Raw genomic sequence first — 14,497 nt, forward strand, 5'->3', positions numbered from 1 at the left:
TTTTTATCCCCCTTGAATAAGTAAAAATTTTGTTCACACAAAAAAAAAAAAAAAAATATGTGCACAATTTTTCCAATCAGCGTGTTTCTACACACACTAATGTAGCATTGTGGGCTAAAGTTGTTTCTTAAATACAAACGGATACTATCATTTCAGCATCATTGATTTAGTCGTCTGCAAATGTTTTATTGAACTCGTTTCCTGAGCACAACAAACCCATCGTTTGCATTGTGTGCACACATAATTAATTTCGTGCTAGTCACTTATTTTTAATAAGTTTTGTCAACAAATTGTTCCTTTTGTGCACACAAGTTGTGTAAATCATATAATCTTATGTTTTTAATTAAATCATTTTATAATAAAATACAATATTAAGAAAAGCTTTTAATTGGCTGTCAAATTGTGTTTTTTTTGGTCACATTTAAGTGCTTTAGTTTTGCAAACAAACTGAAATATTAGACAAAATAACCCAATTTCTTTTGTTTTTAATGAATATTTGACAAAACCTTGCGTCTCACCTGTTCTCCATCAAGAATAATCTGCGCACAGCTACAAAAATAAAAAGTTAACTTTAGTGAGGCTATCTTACCAAAGCTCTGCATCATTCACGGGTTCAGGAATAAAACTCTTAGTGAGATCTTCATCCATCCACCACTTTCCAGGTCAAAGGAATTCTGGAGCAAAGCAGGATACACTCCCAACAGGTAATGTTCTGATTTTGATAACTCTAGACTTTTTTATTTTAATTATTGGTGCATATTAAGAAAGTTGGAATATGTCTCTTGAGAGATTTGTGAGAATAAATGACTCTTCCAATGGAAAATAATCTGCATACATATATATTTTTGTTGATGTTTGATACTTGATTCATCAGATTTGTGCATAAATGCAGTTTTGTGTGTGTGTAACAAGAGATTCGTGTGTCATTTTTAAAGATTTGTGTGTAGTTAGTTTCAAGCTGTTTTAATCTTAAATTGTATTTTTTTTTATTTCGTACTTGTGCACAAAATGCATTGTATGAGTTACTAATCAAGATTTACACACACACACACAAATCTAAAGTTACACACAAATCAAGAATTGCGCACACACAATTTGAGGTGAGCCCATTTTCTTTCCATACGGGATGGTCATTTGTGATGCAGAAAGTCTGACTAGAACTTGATGAAACTCGATATGAAATCTGAAACATTTCAGTCATGGTGCACCAATTAAGACTTACTTAATTTGATTTTCTTCAAGAGTCAAGATTACAAAGTGGAGAGCCAAGAAATACGACCAAAATATTGTTGAGAATTCTATTTTAGTATCACTTCAACTAAAGTAATTTAGTAATGTTTGTCAAGGTGTTAAAATCCAACCATTTTAGTCACTTTTGTCCAAATGTAATTTATGCAACTTCAAAGTGTTTGGGAGCAACAAATGACTGCGGTGTGTCATGACATCAGGCTGGATCAGATATTAATTCAGTTACAGAGAAAGGAGAACAAACAGAACGAGAGGGAAAACGATGAAGCTGCTGCAGCTCGTTCCACCGCAGAGATTGATTGAGGGGCAAAGGCAGGTAAAGCTGAAGAGTTACCCACACGATCATTTTAGTGCACAGAAACCACAAAACACAACTGGTTAGAATATTCAGTCACCCAGAGTACAGCTTTCTGCTTCCTGTGTAGTGTTTGGCAAAAGCCTCTAACATGTTAGCTTAGTCAGTAATGGTCGCAAGAATCGGAGTAAAGCTTTGGTGATGAGAAGACACAAAAACAAGGAGTCAGTGTTACTGCACTGAAAACTAGCAAACAGGAAAACGTTGCCCAAAAAATAGCAAATGCAAACGTGGTGTTTCTTCATCCCGACTGTTCCTAAAACCCAGCGACGCCTCTGACTCCGTTTTAGTCAATTCTTAGGTTAAGCTACATCTGTGAACTCAAATATATCTGACCCCCCAGATCATTTTTTTTTTGTTATTAATGGTCCATTGTTGTCATGCGCTTATTTCTAACTTGTAAAATTTTGACAAAATATATTTTTATGGAGACTAAAATATTGAAAGTTACTTAAGGTTTAAGTTGATTTATTCTGGGATAATATTTCCGCCTTTTTTATTAAGTTTTTTTAGTCTATTTTTTAGTTTAGCGATTATTTCAGCTATATGCTAGCTGTTTTGGCTACTTTGGGATTTTTTTGCAGTTATTTGAAGTTTAGCTATTTTTTCAGCTAACTGTTCTGGCTAACCAATTTTTCTAGGCTAATTTACCATTTAGCTAATCTTTTAGCTGGCTATCACCTTCAGTATTTTCAGCTATCAGAACTAGCATCTTCAGAGGCTACATTCAGCTTACAGCATTCACACTAGCATTATCAAAGCCGATGCTATATATCTAGTTCATAAATATGCTAAAAAGTTACAGTTTTACATAAAAAAATAGTTTTAGAGTGTTCAATAAATGTTCGGCCCGTGACCTAAGGTGTGTTTTGGATTTTGGCACCTTGTGTGATTGAGTTTGACATTCATTTTTCTACTGAGGCCAACAGGGAGGATATTCTTATTTTGCCTAATATTTAAGAACTTTCAGAAGTGTTTTTAGCCTTTATTTTTTTCATTATATATATATATATTTTTTTTTTTTTCATTTAAGGTTTTTCTTTTTCTTCCTGTTGCAGTAAAGTATGAATCCTTTAAAAACCATCAGCGTAAACACTGAAGCTGTGATGGCAGATGTGACCCAGCTCTTAATGTCAGGCTTTTTTTTTTTACTTTACTCAAAAGCAGACTACATCATCCGCTTAATCACCCCCCACCCCCCAATAACCACCACCACATAATCTGTCACATTAACAGAACAAACCCTCGACTGCGAGCTTGTCGCTCAGAAGTGAAACTGCAGAGAAAGGAAACCACACGAGTCGTTGTAGACGGGAGCCTCAAGCATCAGGGTTGTGCTGCTGTAGGTGTGAGAGACTAACGGGTTCATGCACTACAGGAAACCATCCGTCTGTGCTTTCACTAAACTATTTCTAAACCCTGGTTAGAGTTGCATAGCGTGAGGGTCACTGACAGGAGGCCAAAACAAAGCCGAAAACAGAACAAAAGTTTAATTAGAAAGTATTTATCTACTGTCATACTAGCGTGAATCTGGATTCCTGACATGACTGGTTTGAGGGTGGAGAGAAGTCCACCAATGAAAAGTGAAACATTGTGATTCTATCAACAACATTTTATTTTATTATTATTAATAACCCAATATGTTACGCTTATTTATAACTTGTATAATTTTGGCAAAATATATTTTAACGAAGAGTAAAATATTGAAAGTTATTCAAGGTTTAAGTTGATTTATTCTGGAATAATATTTCTGTCTGTTTTTATTGATAGTTATATTAAGTTCAAAAATTTAGTTTTAGTGTGTTCAATAAATGTTTATTCTGTTCAGCCCGCGACCTTAAAGGTGTTTTGGATTTTGGCCCCCAGTGCGATTGACTTTGACACCCCTGACCTGAAAGGTCAAAAAGTGGATCAGCTGGGTTTATTTGAAGTCCATGTTAAGATGACAGCGTTTCGTGTCCCACAGTAGTTCAGAGTCCGTCTGGATTCCTCTCATTGTCTGCACCGTCATTGCTTAAGAGGATGTTTGCTAACAGCGGTCTCCATTATGAAGCTCTTCATGTCATCTCATGCTGAGTTGGTCTGTTTGGTTTATCCGATTCATTCTTTTTTTGTTTTTGCTCCTTCACTTTGCAGATGTGAATTGAGAGCTGCAGTTTGCTTGTTTTTATATCCACGCTGGGGGGCGTGGCCACACTTTGAACAAGCTGCTGGATTTCTAAACCCTTTTATAAAAAACACAAGTCAGCTAACATTTCTATTCATTTTAAACAGATGAATCCGGATTCATACTAGATTAACTGTATTGATACAAAACTGTTATTAACTGGATGGAAACTAGGAAAGTGTTTTTCCAGACTGCTTTGCATTTTAGTTAATTATTGCTGTGCTTTCTTTCCACACTCGAACTGCAGAGTCGAGGAAAGGTCAGTAAGAAGAAGATCCTGCGCTCAGATTCAGACCCTGCAGCTCCACACAAAACGTCTCATTTTGCATGAACTCATTTCCTTTTGGAAGTGAAACAGAGAAATATGAGGTTAGTTTTGCAGAGTGTAACCAGCCATTCAGCTCAGTCACATTTGCAGAGTTGCAACAGATTATTTTACAGCAAAGCTACATTGAGTGCAAAGTGAGTTGTGTAGACAAGTGTTTTTATTTGTTGAAGAGGGTCACTCTGACCCAGATCACCTGTCAGTTCTTTAACTTTTGAGGCTTCTCTCGAGTTACCCACCCTTCTTTTTTAGATTGTTCTAAAGCGCATTGCAGACGCCTGGAGGAACAGGAGACACTAGATCATGTCTTATTCATGGCTTCATGTCTGCACGCGTCTGCAGAGCTAGTTCTCATCCAAACTGCGCTAAAGAGCAATCAAAAGCTGATATTTTTACCCACAAACCACCTCACCGGACAACAAGTAAACACTTGTTTCTTTTATTACAAAATAGGGAGAAATAAATAGAACCAAAAAATGTAAAAATATATTTTTCATAGGTCGAGGGATAGATTGTTTAAATGCAAAAGTCAGATTGGTCCCTGGTTTATTAGCTTACTATGCAACATTTAATAGCACCATTGTGTGGCCATTCTCACTGCTGACCTCATAAATCACAGATATTCCTAAAAAAAAAGGCAAACAAACTTCAGAACGAGGGACGTAGCTGCAGATTACAAAAAAGGGTCACTGCTTCATTTGATATAAATATAATATATTAATTTACACTGGAATTAATCTATACACAATTCATGAACAAAAAAAGGCAGCCGATCATTTTAAAACTAAATTTCCATTTTCAAATGAAGTATTTTAGCTGCACTGTTGAAGAATAAACCTTTTAAAAGTGAAGAATTTGAATGGGTCCTGCGCTGTGGTAAAACAAAGATGAAGAAAAACTTTACAATCGTAAGAAACAAGTGAGGGTTGTTCTAGCCACTGCCCCCCAGTGGAGAACAGGGGGATACATTTCTAGCGCACCAGGAGGAAGGTGAGTCCGGCCAGGCCCACGCTGGCCGCTGCAAAGAGCGCCGTCTTCATGGACGAGTCCTGGCTCACCTCTCTGGCTGTTCTGGAGAACTTACAGAAGCCTTCCTGCAGGGAGAAGACACAGCTTTCAGTAAAGAAGAAGACGGCGCTTCAAAAAAGCTGTCAAAAATGTCGGCAGATGGTTTTTGGGAAAGAGCCACAGTCTGGGTTTTTCCCCCAAAAAAGATTACATGTAAACTGAGCTCCTCTTGTTCACCACAAAGAGGACAGGCTCCTCAAACAGTGCAGCAGCTGTACTTCTGCTTCATGTTTTCACACAAAAGCCACATATTTGTGCAGCGGCTGCACCTGCTCTCCGCTCCAGGTGCCCCTGGCTGCTTCTCAGCTGCTTGTTTTTTGTGTCTTTTTCTACTCGTACCGTGCAGATAATGCCAACTTCAATACAGCTCTGACTGTTGCTGCAGAGTCCATCTGCCTGAGCTGTTGAAAGCAGCTGCCAGCTGGGGGAGGGAGGGGAGGAGGGAGGGGCAGGCCTCGCTGTGTTTGTGTTTATGTGGGTTTCTAGGCGAGCCCATTCATAAATCCCAGTGTTCGGCGGATGATGTGTTCAGACTGTTAAACCTTCTGGGACTTGAGTCCATCACAACAGTCCCATTTAACCTTCAGAAGCAAATAAGGAAGTTATTCATTTTCCTTCTTATTGACAATATGTTTGTATGTCTTTGTTTCATCAGGAAAACAGTTAAAAACCAATTGCTTTGTGAATTTAAAGCAGCTGTATCAGGATTTTTATACTTTAAGAGGCTTAAATGCTGGAAAACAAGCAGTAAAAAGGGTCCAAAGTTGTAAATCTGGGCTTGAAAACTGGGTGGTTTCCCACGACAAATGCTAGAAAAACAACCTTTTAGAAAGCAGAAAAACACCTAATTTCCCCAACATAAGCTGAAAAGATAAACATGTTTGGGGTTTTATTGTTACATTTGAGAACATCTGTTCAAACTCACCCATCCATCATTTTCTAGCATCCACTCTTTCTTGTCTCCTCCCAGGAAATCAGCTACAGTTTCTGCCAGCGCCTGGCAGCTCACAGGTCCGGGTGCCGCTTCCCGCCCGAGGTCCAGCCCCGGGTTCGTGTCCGTTTGCTCCCTCAGCTGTCTCGCCAGCACTCCCACGAATGCAAAAAGGGAAACAACCCTCCCCCAGTTCAAGTGTTCATCTCCCACCAGCTCCTCCATCACCTTCCTGAGGCTGGAGCACAGGTCCGGCCCGCAGTGCTTCCTGAAGTCCTGAGCTAGCGTGGAGAAGCGGGGCTGGTACTGCGTCTCCATGTCCTGGGCCAGGCGCCGCATGGCAGAAGCTGACTCGCTGGGAGGTGGGGGGGCCTGGAGGACTGGGCTCCTGCAGCTCAGGGACAGGTAATCCAGGGCCACAGCTAGGGTCTCTTTCCTCAGCCCACAAGACATTTTCTGAGCAGAAAAACCATCCATTCAAATAAAACTTTATTTATAAAGGCACTTTTCCTTACAACATTTAAAAGTGCTTTCCACGTGGATATTAGACAAACTCAAATATTTTAGGTGTCAAATCTGTGAAGAATTATTAAAAAACAAAATTTCCTTGAGTGAATTACCAAAATAAAAGCATTTGATTGACCATTCCATTTAATCCAGTCATCTTAAACAAACATTCAGGACTGGTGAGTCATTCTTTCTGTCCAGTCACTATTAGCAGTGACACGACAATTTCAGACTACTATGAATGAATAAATAAAGTTTTATTCCGATACATACTGAATTTCAATTAAAGTTTATAGATTTGGGTCACTTTAACCCACTTTCGACTGTTTAGCTTTCACAAATAATTGTTGAGAAAAAATACGTGGATAAATGATAATAAAAGCGAGTCGAATTCATATTTACCAGGCTGTAAAAGTGTTTATTTTATTGAAGGAAAAAAGACAAACTGAAAGAGCTTTCAGTCTCGATTGTTCGGAGCAGCTCGACATGATGAACCGAGTAAAGGTTCCTGCTAGCCTTTAAGTTAACGAAAACCAGCCACTAAAACGCGAATACATCTTTAACACAGAGTATACATAATAATGCAATCTGAAAAATACATTTAAAATCACTTGTTGCTTTAAATCGCCGAATTTGAAGTGAACTCGCCGTTTTTTCCGCAGACTGTCAATGGAGGACACAAAGAGCCGATCTCCGACGCTACATCGAGCTAACTCCGCTTCACGAGACCGGTCTACATTCTAACACATCTATAAATAATTACAAATACATAAATAGTCTCTATATTTACAAATAATTGTATACAAATATTGTTTAAGGCATTTTTTTAGATGTAAAAGAGACAAAAAGGCTCACCCTCCCAGCGATATCAAGCAACTGCGCACTGAGACGGCGGAAGGAGAACCTTACCACACTTCACAGCTTCCGTGACTGTATAACTCCGCCCACTATAGTCCATAGAGCCTAAAGCCCACAAAATCCCCTAATTTTACTAAACCACAAACGCATTTAAATTGAATAAAAAATTATCATTCAACACAAAGTAAAAGTACAAATGACAACATTCAGCATGTGCTGCAGTCTTAAAATGTATAAGATTTCCACAAAAAATAGGTGTTGAATAGTACACTAAGAAAAAACGATTCTTCACTTATTTACAGGTGAATTTTCGTTTTCTTTTCTTTTCATTATAATTTATAAAACTGTGGGTCGGCATCACTGCTTTAGTTCATTGGCCTGCATCAGGAAATGTTGCTTGTAACCAAATTCTAGCCATCACGCATGTTAAATCTGCTGATATTTGCTACTACTTTCACTACAGGGTAATTTTTTGCAGGATTTTTTCCCCTTCCTTGTCTTATTGGGGCTTCCTAGACTGTGTTTTCTGTTTCCCATTAAAAAAACAAAAAATCTGGTACCACCGCGACCCCAAACGTTTGTTTTCTTCCTTTTAGCTCTGGACTGTTCTGTCTTGACACTAGAGCAAAAAGCAGCTTTTGGTGTAATCTGATCATGTAACAGCTGAGTGTCTATGTATGGTTTAAATCTACATTTCCTTTCCCCAGTCACAAAAAATTTACATTTTTACAAATGTTTTGTGACACTTGGCAAATTGTTCTCTTTGGGAAAATAAAGGTTAAATAAAAAAGAAAATGCAACCCAAGAATTCCCCTCTCAAACTTTTTGAGATAAAATTGAGCTTAAAAGCACATTTAACTCAACTTTACATCTCCTTTGTCATGGAAAATTATAACTACAATGACATTTTTTCATTAAAAAAAGTTTTTTTTTTAATAAGCATAAAAATGTGTTATGTTTACAATGTGACAATTTACATAGAAATATTCCTGTCAAGCATATGTTCCCACCACATGGATGAGCTGTATTTTGTTATTCTGCTGACTGTTCTATTGACATTTTCACATATTTATTCCCACATCCTGTGGGGAAAAACGTAAAAAAAAAAAAAAAAAAACATGAAATAACACTGGTTTAATTTCTGTTCTAGTTTTGGAAATAACTACACCGTATGTCAGTTCCTAGGATTTATTTTTCCTGTGGAGAACCTTAACTTGCTACATAAAAGGGAAATGACATTCCAACATATATATATATATATATATACTACTCACAAAAATTAAAGGAGCACTTTAAAGAAACACATTAGATACATCAGATCTCAATATGAAGTTGGATATCTATACAAATAACGACAGGGCAGTGTCTTTGGAACAAAAGGATGCCAAGTCTTTTAATGGAAATAAAAGTTTTCAGCCTACAGAGGGCTCAATTGTGTAGACACCATAAAATCAGAGTGAAATGAAGATGTGGCAGGCTAGTCCATTTTTACCAAAACTTAATTTCTGCAACTCAAAATGCTTTTCAGTATCTTGTGTGGCCCCCACGAGCTTGTATGCATGCTTGACAACGTCGCGTCATGCTCCTAATGAGACGACGGGTGGTGTCTTGTGGCCTTTCCTCCCAGATCTGTGTGAGGGCATCCCTGAGCTGTTGTACAGTCTGAGGAGCAAACTGGCGGCGCCTAATGGACCCAAACATAATGTCCCAGAGATGTTCTATTGGGTTTAAGTCAGGGGATCGTGAAGGCCATTCAGTTGTTTCAATTCCTTCATCTTCCAGGTACTGCCTGCATACTCTTGCCACGTGAGGCCAGGCATTGTTGTGCATTAGGAGGAAACCAGGACCTACTGCACCAGCGTAGGGTCTGACAATGGGTTCAAGGATTTCATCTGGATACCTTATGGTAGTCAGAGCACCATTTCCTAGGCAGTAGAGGTCTGTGCGTCCCTCCATGGATATGCCTCCCCAGACCATCACTGACCCACCACCAAGCCTGTCATGTTGAACATCAGCATAACGTTCTCCTCGTCTTCTCCAGACTCTTTCATGTCTATCACAGGTGCTCAGGGTGAACCTGCTCTCGTCTGTGAAAAGTACAGGGCGCCAGTGGCGGACTTGCCAATTCTGGTGCTCTTGAGGAAATGCCAGTCGAGCTCCACGGTGCTGGGCAGTGAGCACAGGGCCCACTACAGGACGTCAGGCCCTCAGGCCACCTTCATGAAGTCTGTTCCTGATTGTTTGGGTAGAGACATTCACACCAGTGGCCCTCTGGAGGTCATTCTGTAGGGCACGAGCAGTGCTCAGCCTGTTCCACCTTGCACAAAGGAGCAGGTATCGGTCCTGCTGAGGGGTTGAGGACCTTCTACGGCCCTGTCCAGCTCTCCGAGAATAACCACCAGTCTCCTGAAATCTCCTCTATGTTCTGGAAATTGTGCTGGGAGACACATTAAACCTTCTTGCTGCAGCACGTGTGGATGTAACATCCTGGAGAACAACCTGTGCAACTTCTGTAGGGTTAAGGAGTCGCCTCATACTGCCAGTAGAGATAATTATCAAGCCAAAATCAGCCTGAGTGGAAAATCAGCCAAAAAAGATCAAGAGGGAGAAACTTGAAATGACCTCCAAATGTAACACCAGTCCTGTTTTGAGGGTTTTCTAATTGTTACCACTGAAGTGCACCTGTTGTTAATTCCATCAACACCAATACAGCTGAAATTGATTAACGAGGCCCTCAGCTGCTTAACCAGCCAGAAAATTATCAGACAGGTTTAATTCAATTCATGCCCAATAAAAAAGTGTTCCTTTAATTTTTGTGAGCATCATATATATATATATATATATATATTCATTCATAATTTTCATCAAATACAATTCTGTTAGGAAGCAATTTTTACAAAACCAGTGATTAAAACTGAACAAAGTAGAATTTTTTTTTTTAATATTTAAAATAAGTAAAGTAAAACCAATTCACAAATTAAATGAATGGAAGTTGTCCTTAAAAGAAAAAGATTGCTTCAACTAAATAAACTCTTTTTTTAAACAGAATAATTAAGAGAAAAGCATATGTGAGATGTGATGGCAGACAGTGGAAAAAAAAAAACAAAGAAAGAATACAGAATTTTTTTTATTTTCTCTTTACAAACTAACTTAAACTGCTGTACTTTATATATTTTCTAAAGCAGTGACATCTAGGTATTATTTTTTTCAATGCAATAAAGAGTTTTTTCATTCACAAGATAATTCTGAGGAAGGTTAATCTATGTACATAATTTACAAAACTGTACTGTAACCATAAAATCACATCATACAGAATATTTTTTTATAGTCAATATTTGCAGCTAATGATTTGTTAATCTACTTAAAAGCTAAAAAAATCTGGGTTAGATATTTTTTTAAAGTAATGTTTGTGTTCTTGTGTCACACTGAAGTATTTTATCATTGGGGCAAGGGATCAATCATCTTTTGATGGTAGCAGAAACAGAACAAATCCTCAAAAGGTGTAATTAGGCCCAAATCTGCAAAAGAAAAATACGACAGAGACATCAGTTTATAAATTCTAAAGACCGATACAAAAGGTCAATGTTTTCTGGGGAAAAAAAAGCTGCCCCTAATGGGACTTTATTTATTTATTTTTTAAATTTTCACTGTCCCTTTAAGACACTGCTCCATAATGCTGGCTTTATGGAGCTTTGTTGGATTACTGATCTTTTAAGTCATATACACCACTCTCTAAATCTGACGTTACTCATCCGTTACTCATACAAAAACAATTTCACCGAAACCCAAAATTCTATTTGTGGAGGGAAACTCCAGCTCACCCGTAAGGTGTTGTCCCAGGAGGACGAGCAGAGGGCAGTGCCATCCGGCGACACTCTCACTCTGCTCACGCGGTTCTCGTGGCCAAACAGGATGGAGACCCGAGTTCCTTTCAACACATCCCACACGTTCATGGTGTAGTCGTTATAACCAGCGAACAGCAGGCGGCCTGCACACAGATGTGGGGGGAACTCAGTGGAGGGAAAGTGGAAGAAGAGTCGGGATGAGATGAAACTCCCTTAACTCTTTAACTCCAGTGTTTATATGTCTTTGATTTGCCATAAATTTTCAACCGTTAACACAATCAACGTGATTCCAGTAGATTTTGAAGGAGAAAAGCTGCTTTTCTCCTTCAGAATATCACGTTGATTGTGTTAACGGTTGAAAAGTTACTGTATGTTAAACAAGATTTTGTGTTTCAGCGTCACTAGCGATGCCTCTGTCGCCAGTTTGCCTTTAAGCCAAAGAACAAAATTAGAATTGTGACTAAAGGCATTACCACTCAGAGAGAAATCCACGCTGGACGCTCCGAATATCACGCTGTCCTTCTGGTAGACCGCCACTTCACGGTCAGCTCGTAAATCATAGAAACGGCACTGAAACAACACAAACACATATATTTTTCCAACCCTCCTACTCTTCAGAGTAAATGAATTTGCTTAGCTACGAACATTTCATCAGGACAAAATGATCCAACAGATGTATGCTTGCTTTATTTAGACAACAAATACAGATGCAGGTCACACATCTGACTCACCGTGGCATCGTCTGACGCAGATGCAAATGCGTCTCCGCTGGGGTAGTACCTGTTAACGCATGAGCAGGCATAGAAAGAGACGTGCTTCTGTTATGATACTACAATAAAAGGTAAAAAAATAAACACCAGTTCTCACTTTCAAAATAAAATTAAATGCCTTCAAATAAGAAAACATAAACTAAAAAAAGTCACTTAAAACATTAGAGCTTCAAATCGATTGTTTTATGCCTCAAGTGTAACATTTTGAAGTCATATTTTTCTGTACAATTTTTATTATTTTAATAGATTATTGGTTATAGGTAACAATATTTCAAATCTATAATCGTTTTCGTGATAGTTTTATTAGTTTGAGTTCTATTTTTTATTATATTTACATGGAATTCCCTTTCTTTTCATAGAACTAAAAGCAAGAAAATCCAAACCCGTTAAACTGATAGTTTTACTTAAAAAACAAACTTTGGACATGACTCATTTACGGAAGCCGAAAACAGCCTGCCCTCCTTTTTTTTTATATACAATCGTTTTCTCGTTATAACGAGATAATTAAGAACGAAGAATGATGCTCTTCCTCTCCCGCACGGAGACACAGAGACTTCACCTGTTTGAAAACACTCCACAAAAGTTGTTTTTAGTCTATTTTTTATTTATTAGTGGATTTATGCTCTTTAAATGCCTTAATTCAGTCTCATGCACCAGCTCCTCCCTTCATTGTCCCCAAAACCCTGAACAAACATTGACAGATTGACAGAATTCAGGTCTGCAGAGCGTTTCTGCATGGTGCGTTCACTGAGCTCTGGACATCAGCAGCTGCTTTGTTTTTCTGAGGATTGTATAAAAATGACAAAAGCATAGTAGCGGATTGAGTTGGGCCGAGTGGCTGTTTGGGTCTGCTAATGTCCAGAGTTCATTGAACACACCATGAACAGGTTCTCATCGGCGCTGTGATCTGTCAATCAACCTGTTCGGAGGTTTGGGGGAAATAAAGGGAGGAGGGCTGCTGGATGAGAAGGATGGAAGGCATTTGAGGAGTGTAAACCCACTAATAAAATAATAAAAAGGAAATAGACAAAATATAACTTTTGTGGAGTGTTCTTCTGCTGTTTTTCTTGTTAACCACAAAATAAAGAAACTCAAAACAGATGAAGTCTCTGCATCTCCGTGCGGGAAAGGGAGTGTGGGATGCTTCCTTCTTCGTTATTGATTATCTCGTTATCAGGAGAAAACTAATTTTGTTTTCTCAAGAAAACGAAGTCTGTGATAACGAGATATTATTCCGCTCAAAAAGTAGTGCAGACCGTGTTTGTATTTGTAATGCATTTGTGTAGCAGATTAAAGACAATTTTTCTGGTATGTATGCAAGTTTACGCCGTCATGCTCTTGTTTACAAAGACAAGTCATCGTTTAGTTGGAAGATGCCAGTTTGTCTGCTTGCTGAAAAATTCCCTTTCAGGGATGAATAAAATATCTGCATTGTTCCCCTCTGGGAAATGCTTTGTCAGTGCAGTAACCCAAATTCCCCACAGAGAAAAATAAAGTCACCAAAGGTCATTTCTTCCCTTTTCAAACAAAGCCACCCTTGTTGAGTTTATATTTTTTGACTATCTAATCACAATTTGCAACATGAAATTTTAGGCCTGGACTTTTTTCACTTGAAGTCTTGGAGCAAATCATATAATTTAAACTTTCCCAAACGGCTACTGAGACACCAATGTTTTCCCTGCAGACTTTTTCCACTCAACATAGACTTTAGCTCATCAAACACTGACTGTTATGGATCAGCTAACTAATGAAAAAGCCAGTTTGATTGAGGAAATTGCTGGTTTTATGACCAGCAGCTGTTTCCAGCTTATCTCTGCAACTGTAATAAATGCCCACAGCTGCTAAAGACCGTTCAACAAGCCACTAAGTCATGATATGTAACTTTTGTTAAGATATTATTTAAGCGTTTTTGTGTATAACCTAAATCTATCACTTTAATTGTGTGAATGGTTACTAAGCATTTACACTGTAGTGATTCTCCTGCTCCTTTCTGAATGTTTTTTCGGCACATAAAAACTCAAATCACACTTTCAGCGATTTCAGTAAACTTTGTATCAAAATGTTCAGCTCATTCAGGACATTACTGCTTGCACTTTTTGTATTTATAAACTTCATAGTTTCTGAAATATTGAACAAAAATATGCCCCATGGAAAGTGAAAGAGAAATTGCAAAACCCTCAAAAACTTTGTGCCCTTTGAAACTTGCGAACTTCTGCATATACTTTCACCCGTAGAGAACCCATTTAAACTTTAAAATGTTCAGCGACTAATGTGTTTTTTTAGAGTAATTTGGAATTTAGCTTTTAATTTAGCGACATGCTATCTGTTTTTGGCTAATTTAGACATTTTTCCAGTTTTTAGGTTAAGTTTAGCTAATATTTTAGCATTATGCTAGCTGTTTTGGCAAAATTAGACATTTTTCC

The 14,497-nt window shown here is 38.2% G+C and overlaps 2 protein-coding genes across 2 annotated transcripts in view; both read right to left on the bottom strand.

Moving 5' to 3' along the window:
- Positions 1 to 4,518: 4,518 nt before the first annotated feature.
- On the bottom strand, positions 4,519 to 7,591 carry bcl2l10 (BCL2 like 10). Its single transcript, XM_024296280.2, has 3 exons — positions 7,457 to 7,591; positions 6,089 to 6,550; positions 4,519 to 5,189 (listed from the first exon to the last, which is right to left on the bottom strand). Exons 2-3 carry the CDS (start codon positions 6,545 to 6,547, stop codon positions 5,067 to 5,069), a joined length of 582 nt encoding a protein of 193 aa, XP_024152048.1. The 5' UTR covers positions 6,548 to 6,550; positions 7,457 to 7,591; the 3' UTR covers positions 4,519 to 5,066.
- Positions 7,592 to 10,568: 2,977 nt separating this feature from the next.
- Positions 10,569 to 14,497, bottom strand: part of gnb5b (guanine nucleotide binding protein (G protein), beta 5b) — a 12,268-nt gene continuing 8,339 nt past the window's right edge. Inside the window, exons 10-13 of the mRNA XM_024294850.2 lie at positions 12,036 to 12,088; positions 11,778 to 11,874; positions 11,281 to 11,447; positions 10,569 to 10,977 (exon numbers count right to left, since the gene is read on the bottom strand). Coding sequence (XP_024150618.1) covers positions 10,966 to 10,977; positions 11,281 to 11,447; positions 11,778 to 11,874; positions 12,036 to 12,088 — 329 coding nt within the window. The 3' untranslated portion in view covers positions 10,569 to 10,965. The remainder of the gene's footprint in view (positions 10,978 to 11,280; positions 11,448 to 11,777; positions 11,875 to 12,035; positions 12,089 to 14,497) is intronic.

This window comes from Oryzias melastigma, linkage group LG3 (assembly GCF_002922805.2).
Source record: "Oryzias melastigma strain HK-1 linkage group LG3, ASM292280v2, whole genome shotgun sequence".
Classification (NCBI taxonomy): Eukaryota; Metazoa; Chordata; class Actinopteri; order Beloniformes; family Adrianichthyidae; genus Oryzias; species Oryzias melastigma.

Coding starts and splice junctions, on each gene's coding strand:
- bcl2l10 (XM_024296280.2), bottom strand. CDS start 6,547: ATGTCTTGTGGGCTGAGGAAAGAGACCCTAGCTGTGGCCCTGGATTAC. Junction 5,190..6,088: donor TGCTAGAAAATGATGGATGG/GTGAGTTTGAAC, acceptor TTCTCCCTGCAG/GAAGGCTTCTGTAAGTTCTC.